Source organism: Macrobrachium nipponense, chromosome 46 (assembly GCF_015104395.2).
Source record: "Macrobrachium nipponense isolate FS-2020 chromosome 46, ASM1510439v2, whole genome shotgun sequence".
Lineage (NCBI taxonomy): Eukaryota > Metazoa > Arthropoda > Malacostraca > Decapoda > Palaemonidae > Macrobrachium > Macrobrachium nipponense.
This window is the reverse complement of record NC_061106.1, coordinates 12,859,343-12,874,880: the sequence shown is the minus strand read 5'-3', so window position 1 is coordinate 12,874,880 and position 15,538 is coordinate 12,859,343. Positions and strand designations below refer to the sequence as shown.

The 15,538-nt window shown below is 39.9% G+C and overlaps 1 protein-coding gene across 4 annotated transcripts in view; it reads right to left on the bottom strand.

Moving 5' to 3' along the window:
- The window catches only part of LOC135214754 (cGMP-inhibited 3',5'-cyclic phosphodiesterase 3A-like), a 326,967-nt gene extending 314,590 nt beyond the window's left edge, over positions 1-12,377 (bottom strand). For 3 of the 4 annotated variants that reach the window (XM_064249103.1, XM_064249104.1, XM_064249106.1), the window contains exon 1: positions 11,289-12,377. In XM_064249103.1, the coding sequence (XP_064105173.1) occupies positions 11,289-12,218 (930 nt within the window). In that variant the 5' untranslated portion in view covers positions 12,219-12,377. The remainder of the gene's footprint in view (positions 1-11,288) is intronic. The other variant, XM_064249105.1, reaches the window with a different exon arrangement.
- Between the last annotated feature and the right edge of the window lie 3,161 nt (positions 12,378-15,538).

The window sequence follows — 15,538 nt, the reverse complement described above, 5'->3', positions numbered from 1 at the left end:
ATTGGTAACATCTAGTCCCAAGAAAGATCGTCTGAGAGAGCAACAGAAAAAATAAGTCTGGAGTTTTTCTTCTTTATTACATCTTTTTATTATTATTATTTTTTTTTTTACCCAAACCTGTTCACTGAGATCAGTCAAGTTCAGGAGAGTATCAGGAGTCATTTTATGCATTTATTTATTTTTTGTTCTCACTCACTGGAGATCCAGGTAATTGAACCAGGATGACGTCCTGTTCTTATGACATTCCGGGTCGCAAATTCCTGATATGTGTTCCAAACAGTACTGCACCATTAGTAGGTGCCTACTTATTTGTGTGTGGGAAACACAATGAGATTATTTTCAAGAAGATTTTATGGTTAGTTTTTAAGACATGGCGTCCCGTTTTCTCAGGGAAGGTCCAGTACTGGGTCACACCTTGGGGGAAATGCTTCCGGTACCCCAGGGTAGCCCTAGGTTACGAGGACTGGGAAATCGGTCAAGGATGACACCGATGACCTACTTTTTTTTACAGTACATCATTAATCAAAATATGTCATCAGTCATTTTTAGGTAATTACGGGAGGCGGATCTATTGCCAATTATTTTTTCATCATATTTGTTCAGCTTCATTGTACAGTTACAGAGCTTCGACCAATAACGTTCCTGTATGATCTCATGTGATTTAATTCGATCGTGTCTTCACTTCAAACGTTATCGAACAGCGTGAAACATCTAAGCACTTTTTATGGTCCTTCACGCTACCGAAGCGAGTGTCTTCGCTTGTAAGTGCATCTTCAAATATGTGTAAATAATGAATATACACTGATATGTATGCAAGTCCGTATGTACCCAACCAGCGCTGCTTATTAGTGGATTTTTGTTTTAGCGTCTACGCAATTTCACGTACGAGATTTCTACACAGGTATAAGACATGCATACGTGTCCTTGCTTACATCTCTCTCTTTCTCTCTCTTAGAAGATCTATAAGTGGCACAAGATCAGATATGAGCTGTTTATCTAGGGTTCACTTACAGGGAAGCGCTTGCATACTGGCAGGACAGACATTGATAGCTTGTTTTGTAGGTTATCCGTTATTATGATTATGTGGAAAATTATAGGCTTGGTCTGTTTTTTTATTTTATTTTATTTTTTTTTTTTTTTAAGGGGGTAGGTTAAATGCAACAAGATTGACACATGTTTACAAGTTTAAGAGTATTTTAACTATGAATGCAGGAACTTTTTCCCTCTTACATACACACACAAATATATGTGTGTATATATATATATTATATATATATATATAATATATATATATATATATATATGCAATTTAAAAACACCGTATCGTGCTCCCAAATAAACAGTAGAAGGATCCACAGTAATATTCCTGTTTAACAAGACGTAATATATTTATATATATTTCTACAAATATATTTCGTCTTGATAAACAAAAATATTACTCTGGATCCTTCTACAACATATATATATATATATATATATATATATAATATATATATATATATATATATATATATATATAAATTACCGTCTCTTGGAAGGCTGCCTCCAAGTCTCTCAACTACTTTTTAGCACAGCATTATGTATTTAGTTGTTTATTCTTTTGCCTTTTTTTTGTAAAAAAAAAAAAATAATAATAATAATGATAAATCGAAAAAAACAATTGCGAGGCAAATTAAAGGATGATAGAGTCTCTCTCTCCTCTCGGTTACCATGTATTTTTAAGTACACCTTATGACCTTAAGTAAAATCTCATGAAGACTCTCCATAGAGTTTTCAGTCTGCTTATCTTGTTTATGCCTCTTAAAGGAACCATTATCCTTGCCATCATCCTCGTCACCAATTATTGGTGTTATTAATGTTGTTGTTGTTATTATGACCTTGTTAAAACGTAAGAACGAGCATTATCTGCCATCTTTCTCTCGCTTGTAATTTCCGCGCGTAGATTCAAGCGTCGTTAGTCTGTATCAAGATAGAAGCTGTAGCATGCTATATGAGCAACTGCTTCTTGCAATACGAAGACATTTGCATTGCAAAGGCTTTTATTTGGCTCTTTTCATTACGTATTCTTTATTTCTATATGTAACAACGAGCACCCCCTCTTCTCTCTCTGATAGGACGTTGCATTTTGCCCTATCGGAAAGTTTCAAAAACTTAAAAAATTTTTGTATATCTGGAAAATGTTCTTTGACTCCCCATTAGAAATTCTTGCCTCAGATTTTGTCGTAGACCCTTAACGCTTTGAACTTTCTTCGTTGTCTTATTATTTATGGCCTGTTGGTACCAAGATGCAGCACAATCCCGGACTCTAAATCAGTGAGGGTAAGCAGCCTCGCCTCGGATGCGTCATTCTTATTCGGTCATCTACCGAGCGGTGACTTGGCACGACGCGGATGGCGACGTGTGTTTGATAAAAAAAGGAAGAAAAAAAATTAAGGAATTGGATCAATTACTTCCAACTATAAATTTGCCCTTGGAAATATTAGAGCCTTGGCGTGGGATATTATTGGCACAGTGTGTATGTATGTGTGCATTCACACACACGTACACTCGTGTAAGTTTATGTATGGAAGTTTGGGCAAATATCCACGTATGTTTGTTTGTATGGTGTTTTTACGTTGCATGGAACCAGTGGTTATTCAGCAACGGGACCAACGGCTTTACGTGACTTCCGAACCACGTCGAGAGTGAACTTCTATCACCAGAAATACAGTTGATAGCTGTAAATAAAGACCTACGCCACATTCTTCCTGACCTTACGCATGAACCCTCAACATCACTCAGGTGAAAAACCGTTGTAAAATACGCGTGAAAATAATCACTTTTTTGATGCAATTGAAATGACTTAGAAATGACAGTATGTAGTAGACGCACCATCAGAGGCCACGAGAATTTTTCGCTGTCGTGCCCGAAGGTAACCAAACCATCGGCCATTAATTATAAAGCATGACAAGTGCTGGCAGAGTAGCAACGTGAACGCCTTGCCAAAAGTATTCAGATGTGGGGGAGGGGAGGGGGTGGGGGTGTGGGCGGGGGAGGGACGTGAGAGGGAAAGTGGGTGCAGTGAGAAGAACTCTTCGAACACTCTACTCCTCCTCCCTCTCTCCCCCTCATCCCTCCCACTTCTACCGTACTTTGACCCCTGCCCCAGCCACCACCACCACAACCTTCCTTTCTACCTCCTCCTCCTCCTCCATAACCACTATGTCACAGCAAGCGAGACGACCGTGCGTAACATGTCAACATTAGGTGACGTCACGTTGGGGTTGTACGACTCTCTCTCTCTCTCTCAACATCAGCAAAGACTATTACTAATATCTAAAGTAATCCAATTGCTGTTTCATCCCATAGCGCAAGAATAACCCCAGAAACGAATTTTCTATGACTGGCGTTCAGACCCATTTCAGTCTACTCAGAGCCGCGATAAAGTAGAAAGGAAATAAACAGATCTATCTCTTACATTTCAGTGAAAACAAACAAAGGAATTCTGGCGCGATTAAGGCCCTTGAAGCGATCACACACCGTGCGAAGGAAATATTTGTTCCGACGCTCGGCCGGGCAGGCAAAGCAAGGGCGGCGTTGTGCAGCCCCGAAATATAATCATTTGAACTTTAGGATAGGTGCGAAATGTGAGCTCTTCTAGCACTGGCATATATATTATATTCCTCTCGGTACACACGGCGCCCGGTGGCTTCACAGATGCTGCTGCTGCTGCTGCTGTGCTAGCGCTGTGCAAAGCCTCTTGCACCAATGAAGAACCCAGGTTTCATTTGTGGTGTCTTTAACGCTGATTTGATGGTCGTCAAAGTTCTACCATAAATATATGATATTATTTATATATATATATTAAAATAATATATATATAATATATATATATATATATAGATATATATATACATACATACATATTATTATATATATATTATATAGTATATATATATATATATATAGTATATATATATATATCATCCATACATACATACTATATTATATATTATATTATATATATATATAGGAATATATCTAAATAAAAGGAAAACCCCAATATAGAGAGAAAATACTATATTTCAGAGACTGCTGTCTCCCTGTAACTTCCATAAAAACGCCAAAATATAGAGAGAAAATACCATATTTCAGAGACAGCTGTCTCCCTCTTCAGGTAGATGAATGAGAAAAGTTACAGGGAGACAGCAGTCTCTGAAGTATAGTATTTTCTCTACATCTTGGCCTTTTTTATGGACTCCTTTTATTAGATGGATTTCTGTTGTAACAGAACATTTTTACCAGTCATATATATATATATATATATATATATATATATATATATATATATATATATATATATATATGTGTGTGTGTGTGTGTGTGTATAAATAAAGACAATTGTATACTTTACTTAGCAGTCTGGTAAGTGAACGACAAGCAGTCGAAAGACCTTGCAGTACTGCGTCGTCTCTCCTTCCTTCGTGAAATTGGTCTTTATTCATATATTCATTACGTTCCATATTTTCGTGGTTCGGAGATGCATATGTGTGTGTGTGTGTGTAAACATGAAATTGAATATGAAATGAGAAATGGTCACGGATGTATACTACGTGTTTAATTGCATAATATCTCAAGCACTTCTTTGCGTACATTGCATTATAAATGAGGGCGCGTTTGCGTCGTCGATGCGCAGAAGGCTGCAGTCTGTGGCCCACCTCCGTGGAGTCCTTTCTTTTCTTTTCTTTTTATTGGCCCCTCGGCTTTCTTTTCCGAAAGGTCAAGGGGCCACATAGCACCCCCGCCAGAGAACAAACCTTGACAAGCAGAGCCTCCCAGAGACATGGCTGTCGTTAACACCAATTTTCCCAACCACCACCCATTGTTTCTTTTCGGTCAATTTGAGGGAGCTAACTAGCACCGCTTCTGAAGGTGCGACGGAGATGGGGGGTTGGGGGGGAGGGAGAGGGGAAAAAAATAGAGATTTTATTTTAGACACTAAACTGGCGTGGCAGCAACGAAGGTCTCTGACGAAGACACACGCACAGAGAGAGAGAGAGAGAGAGAGAGAGAGAGAGAGAAACGCACACATTCAATATCCGGAACTTCGCTGCAGATTGATATTTAGACATGCTTTTTATCCATTTGATTTTCCTTATTGAACTCGAGTAGCCATGACACGGTCATCAACGCAGAGTGAGGTTAATATTTGATTTTATAGAGTAAACTAAAGTCGCAACTGCACTGGCCAACTACGCAGAGAGAGAGAGAGAGAGAGAGAATTTTAGCAATTCTGGACGAGGAGATGTATTCGCTTTTTATATGGACATGTGATCATGTCACATACAGAAGCATACTTACGAATATACACACAGATTAACGCCCATACAATAAAGCATCTGGCAGCAGAACGACATCTATTGCTATGTGGACAGGAAAATACAAAGGCTGTTTTTACTGCCAAAGAGATAAAAAAAAAATAAAACATGTCCCCTAAAACCTTGCTGTGCATGGCAGATTTAATTCCATGAACACGATAAAAAATAGTATGATTACTGATTATTATGCATATATTCTTTGTCATTTTATTATTCCTCTCCATGAATATTGTATCATTTCTCATCACGACACAATTAAGCATCACGCGTTGCATGTACCTGTTGGAATATTGATTCTGTGATAAGCTTTGTTCGGTATAAAGTGCCTTTGCATGTATAAGGTGATATATTGCCTCATTAAGTCTTAGATCCATCAGCCATCAATCATAATGACATATTATGGATCTGGGTCTGTATACAGTAATGTTCCGTCAGCCAAACAGCTAGCAAAGAAAAGTTAACCAACTGACTGACAGGTTAATAGTATATAAGGCTTGCTTTGCCTGCGATACTTTTCTTCCGTCGATCTGTTGATTTTAGACAGAAATGAAGTTTGTTGTCTTATGCTGTTTTCTTGCGAGTGTTTTTTTTTCAGTTTTCTGAAAAGAAAGCTATCATGCTGGCTTTGTCTGTCAGTCCGCAATTTTGCCTGTCCGCACTTTTTCTGTCCGGCCACAGATCTTAAAAACTACCGAGGCTAGAGGGCTGCAAATTGGTATGTTGATCATCCACCCTCCAACCACCAAACATAACAAATTGCAGCCCTCTAGCCTCAGAAGTTTTTATTTTATTTGAGGTTAAAGTTAGCCATAACCGTTCGTCTGGCCGTGGTTAAAGTTTCACTTGCCGCTTCTCATACATCGGTGACCTTCATTATACGATACGTTCCTTCGGCGCATTTTTTAATCGTTTTTTATTCATCATAAATCCTCAAAATAACTGAATCCGCTTTTTCTTTGGAACGAATGAAGTCGCTCTGTTCTTCATGTTATTCCCCATATGGACACAATACTACTACTACTACTACTACTACTACTACTACTGCACTACTACTACTACTACTAATAATAATAATAATAATAATATAATAATAATAATAATGACCGCAGGTGTTGACACCGCGAACATCTCTCTTGAAGCATGTGAAATTTGGAATATATATATATATATATATATATATATATATATATATATTATATATATATATATATATATATATGTATATATATTTATATATATATATATATATATATTATATATATATTATATATATATGTGTGTGTGTGTGTGTGTGTGTGTGTGTATAATAAACGTGTAATTTGGGTGACGTGTGTAGTAAGTTTGCTGGTGCTCAAGTATTGCATGGATGATTCTCTCTCTCTCTCTCTCTCTCTCTCTCTCTCTCTCTCTCATATGTATCAGCATGGCTTTCCAGTTTTCCAATTAATAGCTCTACTGACACAACCAGACACTGTATTGAGCATTTGCTAATAAGAAAGGTGTGGACGAGAATCAAGTTTAGCAAGGTGCGTTTACCATCAATAGCTAAAATTATCCTGGAATTGCTCATAACTTTTGGATGTACGTCAATGCCTGCCTAACAGTTATCATGATTTGCTATTGCTTCCCTATACAATAAGTTTCAAGGTATATACATCAACCACAAATTATAATAATAACAAGGTATATTATTTCCGTTCACGGTCGTAGTGACAATACAAAGCACGTTATCTTAGTGAGACTAATATGAATTATAAATACAATGATAGATGTGGGGTTTTCCGACGTGATTTGATGATGTTCACAGATATATAAGACACCATAGAAGCGGTTTTCATTTATTCCAGTTATGTAATGATTACGTTGTATTAATGCCCAAATATGATGATCAGTCTAGATGAATCCCAAAGCTCTTTCACAAAAGGTTAAAGCTGTTTTGCAAATACTTTGGACAATTTTATAATTAAGTTGCCTTTGTATATTCTAGAAGTTACCGAAAAGGACCTCAAGATACAGTACAAGGGAAAATACAGTATAAGGGATGGCAAAACTAGGCTTATATTATTATCAAGTGGAATGAAGTCAAATTGTATTTCTTACTTTTTGAAGATAAACGGAAACAACAGTAACACGATGGTTATCCTTTAACCATGCGGTGCACTGTAGGCATTACTTCAGATTCTTTGCAGTGTGCCTTTGGCCCCCTAACTACAACCTCTTTCATTTCTTTTACTGTACCTCCGTTCAAATTCTGATCCTGTGGTATGGGTGTAAGATTTCTACCAGGTACCTTAGGTCCTGTACGTCGTAAAAAGGCGACTAAAAGGACAGCTGCTGCCTTGCTGTCTTACTTTTTGGTAAAAAGCGAGGCCCACCGCCAATAACTGTGGTTGATGACAGCAAGGGCATGCAGTCGTAAAAACCCCTTTGCCAAACTATAAACGATGCCCGATGATGCCTTTGATAGAAGGCAGTGGAGAAGGCGCATCAGGCAACCGACCCCAGAATGTAGGGATAACGTTGGGAAAGAACCAGAAGACCTCCACTCATATTCTCTTTCTCCCATCTCACTTTCCACCCTCTCCTAACAACTGATTCATAGTGCAACTGTTTTGAGGTTTCCCTCCTGTTACCCCTTTCAAAGCTTTTACTGTCAATTTCCGTTTCAGCGCTGTATGACCTCATAGGTCCCAGTGTTAGGGCCTTAGGTCTAAATTCTATACTCAAACAATATATAGCTCGCACAGAATGTATGTACTGTTTGGAAGCACTGACCTGAAGTGATCGTACAAGGTCTGTTCTACCTTCAAGAAAGTGTTATGGCCAAATGTAAGTCTGTGAGTTAAGTATATCTTAGTTTAAGCAGACCACTGAGCTGATTAACAGCTCTCCTAGGGCTGGCCCGAAGGATTAGGTATATTTACGTGGCTAGGAACCAATTGGTCACCTAGCAACGGGACCTACAGCTTATTGTGGGATCCGAAACACATTATTTCGAGAAATAAATTTCTATCACCAGTAATAAATTCCTCTAATTCCGCGTTGGCCGAGTCGAGAATCGAACTTCGGACCACGTCTGTGAGGATTGGCACGTTAAGAAATAAATGATTCAATATGAACAAACATATAGACATGTTTATAAGTCAGCATATGTGTGTTTCAGCAGAGGAAACATTGTCGCTGCTTGCTTGATTCGGACATGAAGCTCCGTTTGGTCTTGAGGTAGTGCCACCCTTGGTATGGTTTCCATTTTATAGGCCTAGAATTTTAATAGAAGCAAGGAGTACGCCTTGCCTATTGGCAATGATTCTCTCTCTCTCTCTCTCTCTCTCTCTCTCTCTCTCTCTCTCTCTCTCTCTAAAGGTGAAAAATTAGCATATATGATATATATTATAATTGGTATGATTTCCATCTTATAGGCCTAGAATTTTGATCGAAGCAAGGAGTACGTATTGGCAATGAACTCTCTCTCTCTCTCTCTCTCTCTCTCTCCCTAAAGGTGAAAAATTAGCATATATGATATACATTATAATTGATATGATTTTCATCTTATAGGCCTATAATTTTGATCGAAGCAAGGAGTACGCGTTGCCTGTTACCAAAGGTCTCTCTCTTTCTCTCTCTCTCTCTCTCTCAAGATGAAGAATCTATATGATGAGTGTTTGTGTGTGTGCGTGTGCCAGCTGAAATGTATGTTGAAAATCTAAACTGATTGCAAACGAGTCTGTGTCCATGTGTATCTCTGTGCACGTAGACAAAACTAGTATACAGCCATGATATCAGCAGCTGTTCGTAGTGGACATATGCCTAGGTGTCACCGTACGTCTGAGTTTCCATTGTAAATGTTCGGAGTAACCCCTGCCCCCAAATCCCCTTCGCGTTTTGCTCCTGCGCCAAAATAAAGATGCATTGAGAACAGGCAAGAACAAGGCTACGGATGTACAGTCGTACTATTGTATCGACCCACGGGCGATCGTCTTCACTGGCATTTTGTGTATAAATCTCCTCTTCCCGTTCTGCTTTAAAGAGAGAGAGAGAGAGAGAGAGAGAGAGAGAGAGAGAGAGAGAGAGAGAGAGATCATTGCCAATAGGCAAGGCGTACTTCTTACTGCGATAACAATTCTAGGCCTATACAATGAAAATTATACCAGTTATCATATATATTATTCATGCTAATTTTTTACCTTTACAGAGAGAGAGAGAGAGAGAGGCAGCTATACAGATGACAGTGGAGGTGGGTAGAATTTCTGGTGAGGAGTAAATATTTAATTAATTTAATTACTCGTGTAAAAGATAGACATAGAGAGAAACAAAGAGTAAAAGGGTAATGAAGGTAATCACATGTGTGCGTATGAGAGGGTTACATGGCAATAAATGTAATTACATGTGTGTATACGTATCCTTGCGTATGAGAGAGAGAGAGAGAGAGAGAGAGAGAGAGAGAGAGAGGATAAAAGCATATATAGGGAGAAGACGACGGCAGTGATAAAGCGGAATAAAGATAGGCTGAAGGATAAAAGGGTAATTTTGACAGAATTAATGACTAAGCTTTTGACAGTCCAAGTAAAGTTCATCCACACATCGCCAACGTCGAACGGAAAAAAAAAAATCCATAGCAACGAATTTCGACCAAATGGTTACAACCAAGTGTTCATTCACAATCTCCCGGAAAGCGTCCTCCTCTCACAACACTCCAGAGTGAAAAAGATAACTGTCAAAGCGGTAAATCATCTCTTTTCTCAAAGCAAACGAAGTCTCAGGCGAGGGAGGAGCGTATGTGTGGACGTCTGTAGGACTAAGAGCAGTTTCAGGCCAAATAAAAAACTAAATAAATCATTTGAATTGGTCATTAACCAGTCAGTATAAGACTATCCCTCATACACTACAGGTTTGACAGTTTGAATTATAGCAGCTTCTACTTTTGAGTATGTCGTTAAAAAAAAAAAAAAGTGGGGTGGAGGCTGGTAACGAATGGGGAATATAGTAATTAGATAAACCGTGGGTGGATGGAGCTTGTATTAACAGGCAAAAAAGACGGACAGACAGACAAGGAATGATAGCGAATGAATAACACGGGTGGAAAGTAAAGAATGAGGACCAGATGTACAAAATAAGGAATAATAAAGTAAGAAATGACAAAAATGAAAAGCAACTGATACTGATCAGAAGCTAGTAGCAAAGGCAACTATCTCTCTCTCTCTCTCTCTCTCTCTCCTCTCTCTCTCTCTCTCTATTTATATATATATTATATATATATGTATGTGTGTGTATAATATTATATATCTAATGTGTAAGTGTCGTACATATGTGTGGCCGCGTATATGTATGTGTACACACACACACCATTATATATTTATGTGTGTGTGGAGAGAGAGAGAGAGAACATTCTATTGGTCACACTCGCATCCAAATCTTAATGAAAAAGTATGTCCGGTTTTATGATCTACTGGTAGACATGCACAAACAAGCATGTAAGTATGTTCGTACGTACGTACGTATGTATGTATGTATGTATGTATGTATGTATGTATGTGTTACGCCTTTACAAGCCTATGCATATGATTAAAGGAAGAGAGATGAAAGAAATGAACGTCGAGCGTTTGTAGAGAATGGAGAAAAACGTTCTTAGTCCATATGGAGGAGACCAAATAAACATTAAAAGAAACGTTTTGCATAGCCCTTGATGGATTAGACCCATTCATTATGAATTACGGTTCGAAATCCCCAGAGCTAATTGACTTTTTCCTTGCAAAATGAGAGAGAGAGAGAGAGAGAGAGAGAGAGAGAGGGAGAGGGGAGAGAGAGGGAGAGAGAGAGAGAGACGAGAGAAGAAGAGAGAGAGAGAGAGAGAGAAGGGGGGGGGGGGGGCAAAGTCTCTTCAATCAACCTTCCGTCAAGTCTGTTTTGAAAAGAGGCAGGTGCGCCCATTACCTGTGATGATGTAGGTCTCTGTACGGAGATGGCTGGGAGAGACGTTCGTCGCATCTTGTTGGTGGGCGGGGGGTCGGTTTCCCCGAGGCTGTATTCACTACTACGCCGACGGATGCCGCCCGCCCGCCCCTCAGACTCCTCGTAGGCGTGGACGGTGATGTTGATTCGCCTCTCGCCCAGCACTAGGGCCCGAACGCCGCCCAACAGGTGAGAGAGCTGCAGGCGGGGACCAGGCGGCCCCGGTGCGCTGTCTACGCCAACCGCACCCACAACTGAGTCTTGGGGCACCTGAATGCGCCCACAGTTCAGACCAAAGACAGTGTTCTCACCAGGGACACCTGAAAGGTCCCCTGGGAATCTGAGAAGGCTCAGAGCTGACGGTAGATCCTCTGCAGAAGAGGACGAGGAGGACAATTCCCTCTGGAGGTCCTTCGTCGACCAGAGACGAGAGGCGCCGGGGCCTCCCCTTCCCTTCTTGTGATTCCCCAGGTAACACACCCACAACGACCAGTATCCACACACTGCTACCACCAGGTAGGTCGTCAGAGGACACGCTGCCGAGTCGTTCAGTAAACAGCAATTGTCCCACAGCAGAAGGTCCACGCACAGACGGGCAGCTACCGCTACCGTCAGCAGTACCACCGCTGCTGGAGTTGCTGGAGCCGCTGCGTAGAAGGGTCCCTGGGGCTGGCACGGCTTGGCCACTCCAGCCGCTCGCAGCAGGTTCAGGGGCCACTGGTGGTGGTGGTGGTGAGGCGACGACTTGTGAGGCTGCAGAAGAAGCAACAGCAGCGTCTGGCGACGGAACTGACGAAGGGCTGCTACGAGTGGCTCTTCAACAGCCGCGGTACAGCTACCGGAGGGAAAGTCAGTTGACGACGACGCTGACGACGGGCCCGGCGTTGTCAAGCGTGGAGGGCGCTGGGCCATAACGCGGGATCCCACACCGCCATCACGAGGGCGGCATGACGACCAAGGGACGACCACCAACGCCAGCAACGGGTCACTGTCAGGCAGCTGAAGCGTCCTGCCTCCTCAACACTTACCAGTCAGACTGAACCAGACTGGCGCTTCTGCAACCCCGCCCGCGCACACTCCCAGCCCACCCTGCGCTACATACTCGCTCCCACTCACGCCCAACGCGCACACCACCTCTACGACCACCAACTCCACCTTGACCCCTCACTCCACCTGTCCCACCTGTCTCTCTCTCTCTCTCTCTCTCTCTCTCTCTCTCTCTCAGAATAACACACACACGTTTTCGAAAACAAACATACGTCCAATAGAACTTGCGGTTTGGCTTTCAAATCAAAATCCTGGCAGTCGAAGATTCCAGGCGAATGAAATGGTCCAAAGTGGGAAATGACTTTTCAAGCCTCCGATCGCCTACCTCCTGTAATACCACTCACGACACCCTACTTGGACGCCCATCTTATGTTTTTTTTTTTTTCTTTTCTCGCTTCTCTTTCTCCTCCTCCTCCTTTTTGTTAGTGATGGGATCCCCTCCCCCTGAGTTCCGTCATCCTTCTGCTCCTACTCATCACCCATTTTCCTTCGCACCTGACGATCATATTGTTGCCGCTTTAACTTGACTTGGGTTACCCTTTCAATATCTAATCCTGAAACCCAGGACCTTCTCTCTCTCTCTCTCTCTCTCTCTCTCTCTCTCTCTCTCTCTTCCATCCTGTCCTTCCTGCCTTCAAACCATCTTTCTTTCATCCTGTTGCTACATCATGCCCTTGCATTACACCTTTAACTGGCGAGGGCATTCTTCCCTAGCTCTGCATTTAACCGTGTTTGGGCCGGATGCCTCTTACCGCAGATTCGGACTGCACAGAGGAGCTGATATCTGGAAGGGATGAAACGGCGAGAGATTTCGTTAAACTGTAGTTTCGATTCAAGCTTATCGTTAGAAATATTGAGGTGAATGTATAATGGGTGTACGGAAGAATGAGCAGTAATTTGAAGATGTGAAGTTAACTGCTTACTCGCTAAAACATTCACATTTTGAAGTATCGACTCTATTTTTGTTTGAAAACAATAAGCGCCCTCACATCATGTTCAAAGCGCCTCAATGGCGTGGTTGGTATGGTGTTGGCGTCTCACCTCGGTGGTCGCGAGTTCGATTCTCGGCCTTTCCATTGAAGAGTGAGAGATGTGTATTTCTGGTGATAGAAGTTCACTCTCGACGGGGTTCAGAAGTCACGTAAAGCCGTTGGTCCCGTTACTGAATAACCACTGGTTCCATGTAACGTAAAAACACCATACAAGCAAACAAACACATCATGTACAAATCAGCTCAAGGGAAACACGATTTTTGCATTTGATGCACATCATTACACTGGATTTCAAAGAAGAGTGCATGATAGAAGATTAAAACTTCACACTCAGTTGCACACAAGGTGGCGTGATTACGAAATGGAAGAAGAGCCATAATCAATTACAAAGGAACCAAAATGCGCACATATAAGATCGAATTTCTTTACGTACTTCATTTGGAAACTCCCTTTAGTAATTGAATGAAAAATTGGTTGTGAAGCGAATATTTGTGGAGGGTATCTTCACAATTATGATTTTGTTTTAAATTCGCATCGAATGACATTATTAACAAAAACTATATGGCAGCGCTGACATACGTTAAGATATAATTGTAGTGTTGATACTCTTAGCAAACAAAGGATTATAATTAGATCATTATGACTGATTTTCCTGGGAATGCTCACGTTTGAGTCGAAATTCAGAGCCTTTTCTCCCGTGTAAAACATAACAAGAGGTCGCCGGATGTAGTCTTCTGTCGCCCTAGATACGGTGTTATGCAATTATATTAGCCAGCCTTCGGATGAATCCCACACTGTCCTTAATTCAACACTACATTCCTGACTCCGACACTTTTATGAATTTTTTTTCCTTTCAGTAACTATGGATTAATGACGTGCATATTTGTTCTTAAACTAGAAGCCAATATGCTTAGTTGAAAATTCCGGAAGCCTACCTTCATGCATATTATATATATATATATATATATATATTATATATATATATATATATATATATTATATATATATATATATATAATATATATACTTACTTACTTTTACTTTATCTTCCCGCCACTGGCCAGTGGCATAAGGCTGATACAGTTCCTCTCCATCTGTCTCTATCCCGAGCCATTTCCCTTGTTTCCTCTATATATATATATATATATATATATATATATATATATATATATATATATAATATATAATCTTGTGTATGTATGTATGTACGCAAAGGCTTTCCCACAGTTATAAATTTTACAAATCAGTATAATAAATATACATCCAATATAGGCTCGATATTTTTCAGCATTGCAGCCGGTTCTGTTATAGTTAACAATCTTTGAATAGTGTTGTTTTGAGAGTTCTCAAATAAATAAAAATTGTTGTTACATCATGTGATTAAACAATTCAAGTGAGTTTTTGTAACCAAGCATCATACGCATGATACCAGTTTGTTTTCACCGAGTTTGAAGCTTCATTCAAAATTTTTAACATAACTTCTTTTTTTTCGAGTGGAAATGACCTGTTTAGGAAATGCCAGTAAATAATTAAAACTTAACAGTTTGAGAAGAAATACAGAATATTATGCAAGTCGATGATAAGAAATCAACAGATGAAGGAATGAGGGAATAGATATACCTTCTCTCTTTTAATTCTAAGAAGGTAAGATGTATGATTAAGATGTCATTCATGTAAATGAATGAATGAATGACGACCTTAATCATAAACTACCCAAAGGATTTCTATCATTTATGGTATTCGTGGAAATGAAGCTTGAATTACTAAACTAATAAACACGTGGAAAATTTAAGGATCTCAGAAACTGAATTAACTTGATTAGATTTTCTATAACTTCACAAAGTATATATATATATGATATAATATATATCTATCTCTATACTATATATACTATATATATAAAATGTGGTGGAATCAGCTTTGATTCAGCAAATAAATACGATGAACCTTCCAAAAGGAGCTTGGGACTCAGATATTATAGATAAAATCCTTCTCCCACCAGTGAGTAACTAGATTAGACAAATTTTCAAACGCTGACCTCTGGTTTCCATGGTATTAATACCTCCTTTCTGTAGAAGTTACTCTCATTCATTACCTACCTGAAGAGAGACGTTTGGTTCTCTGAAATATAGAAATGAATTTCTACATTTGGGCGTTTTAATGGGCTCTTTTTTTATTAGATGCACACGCAAA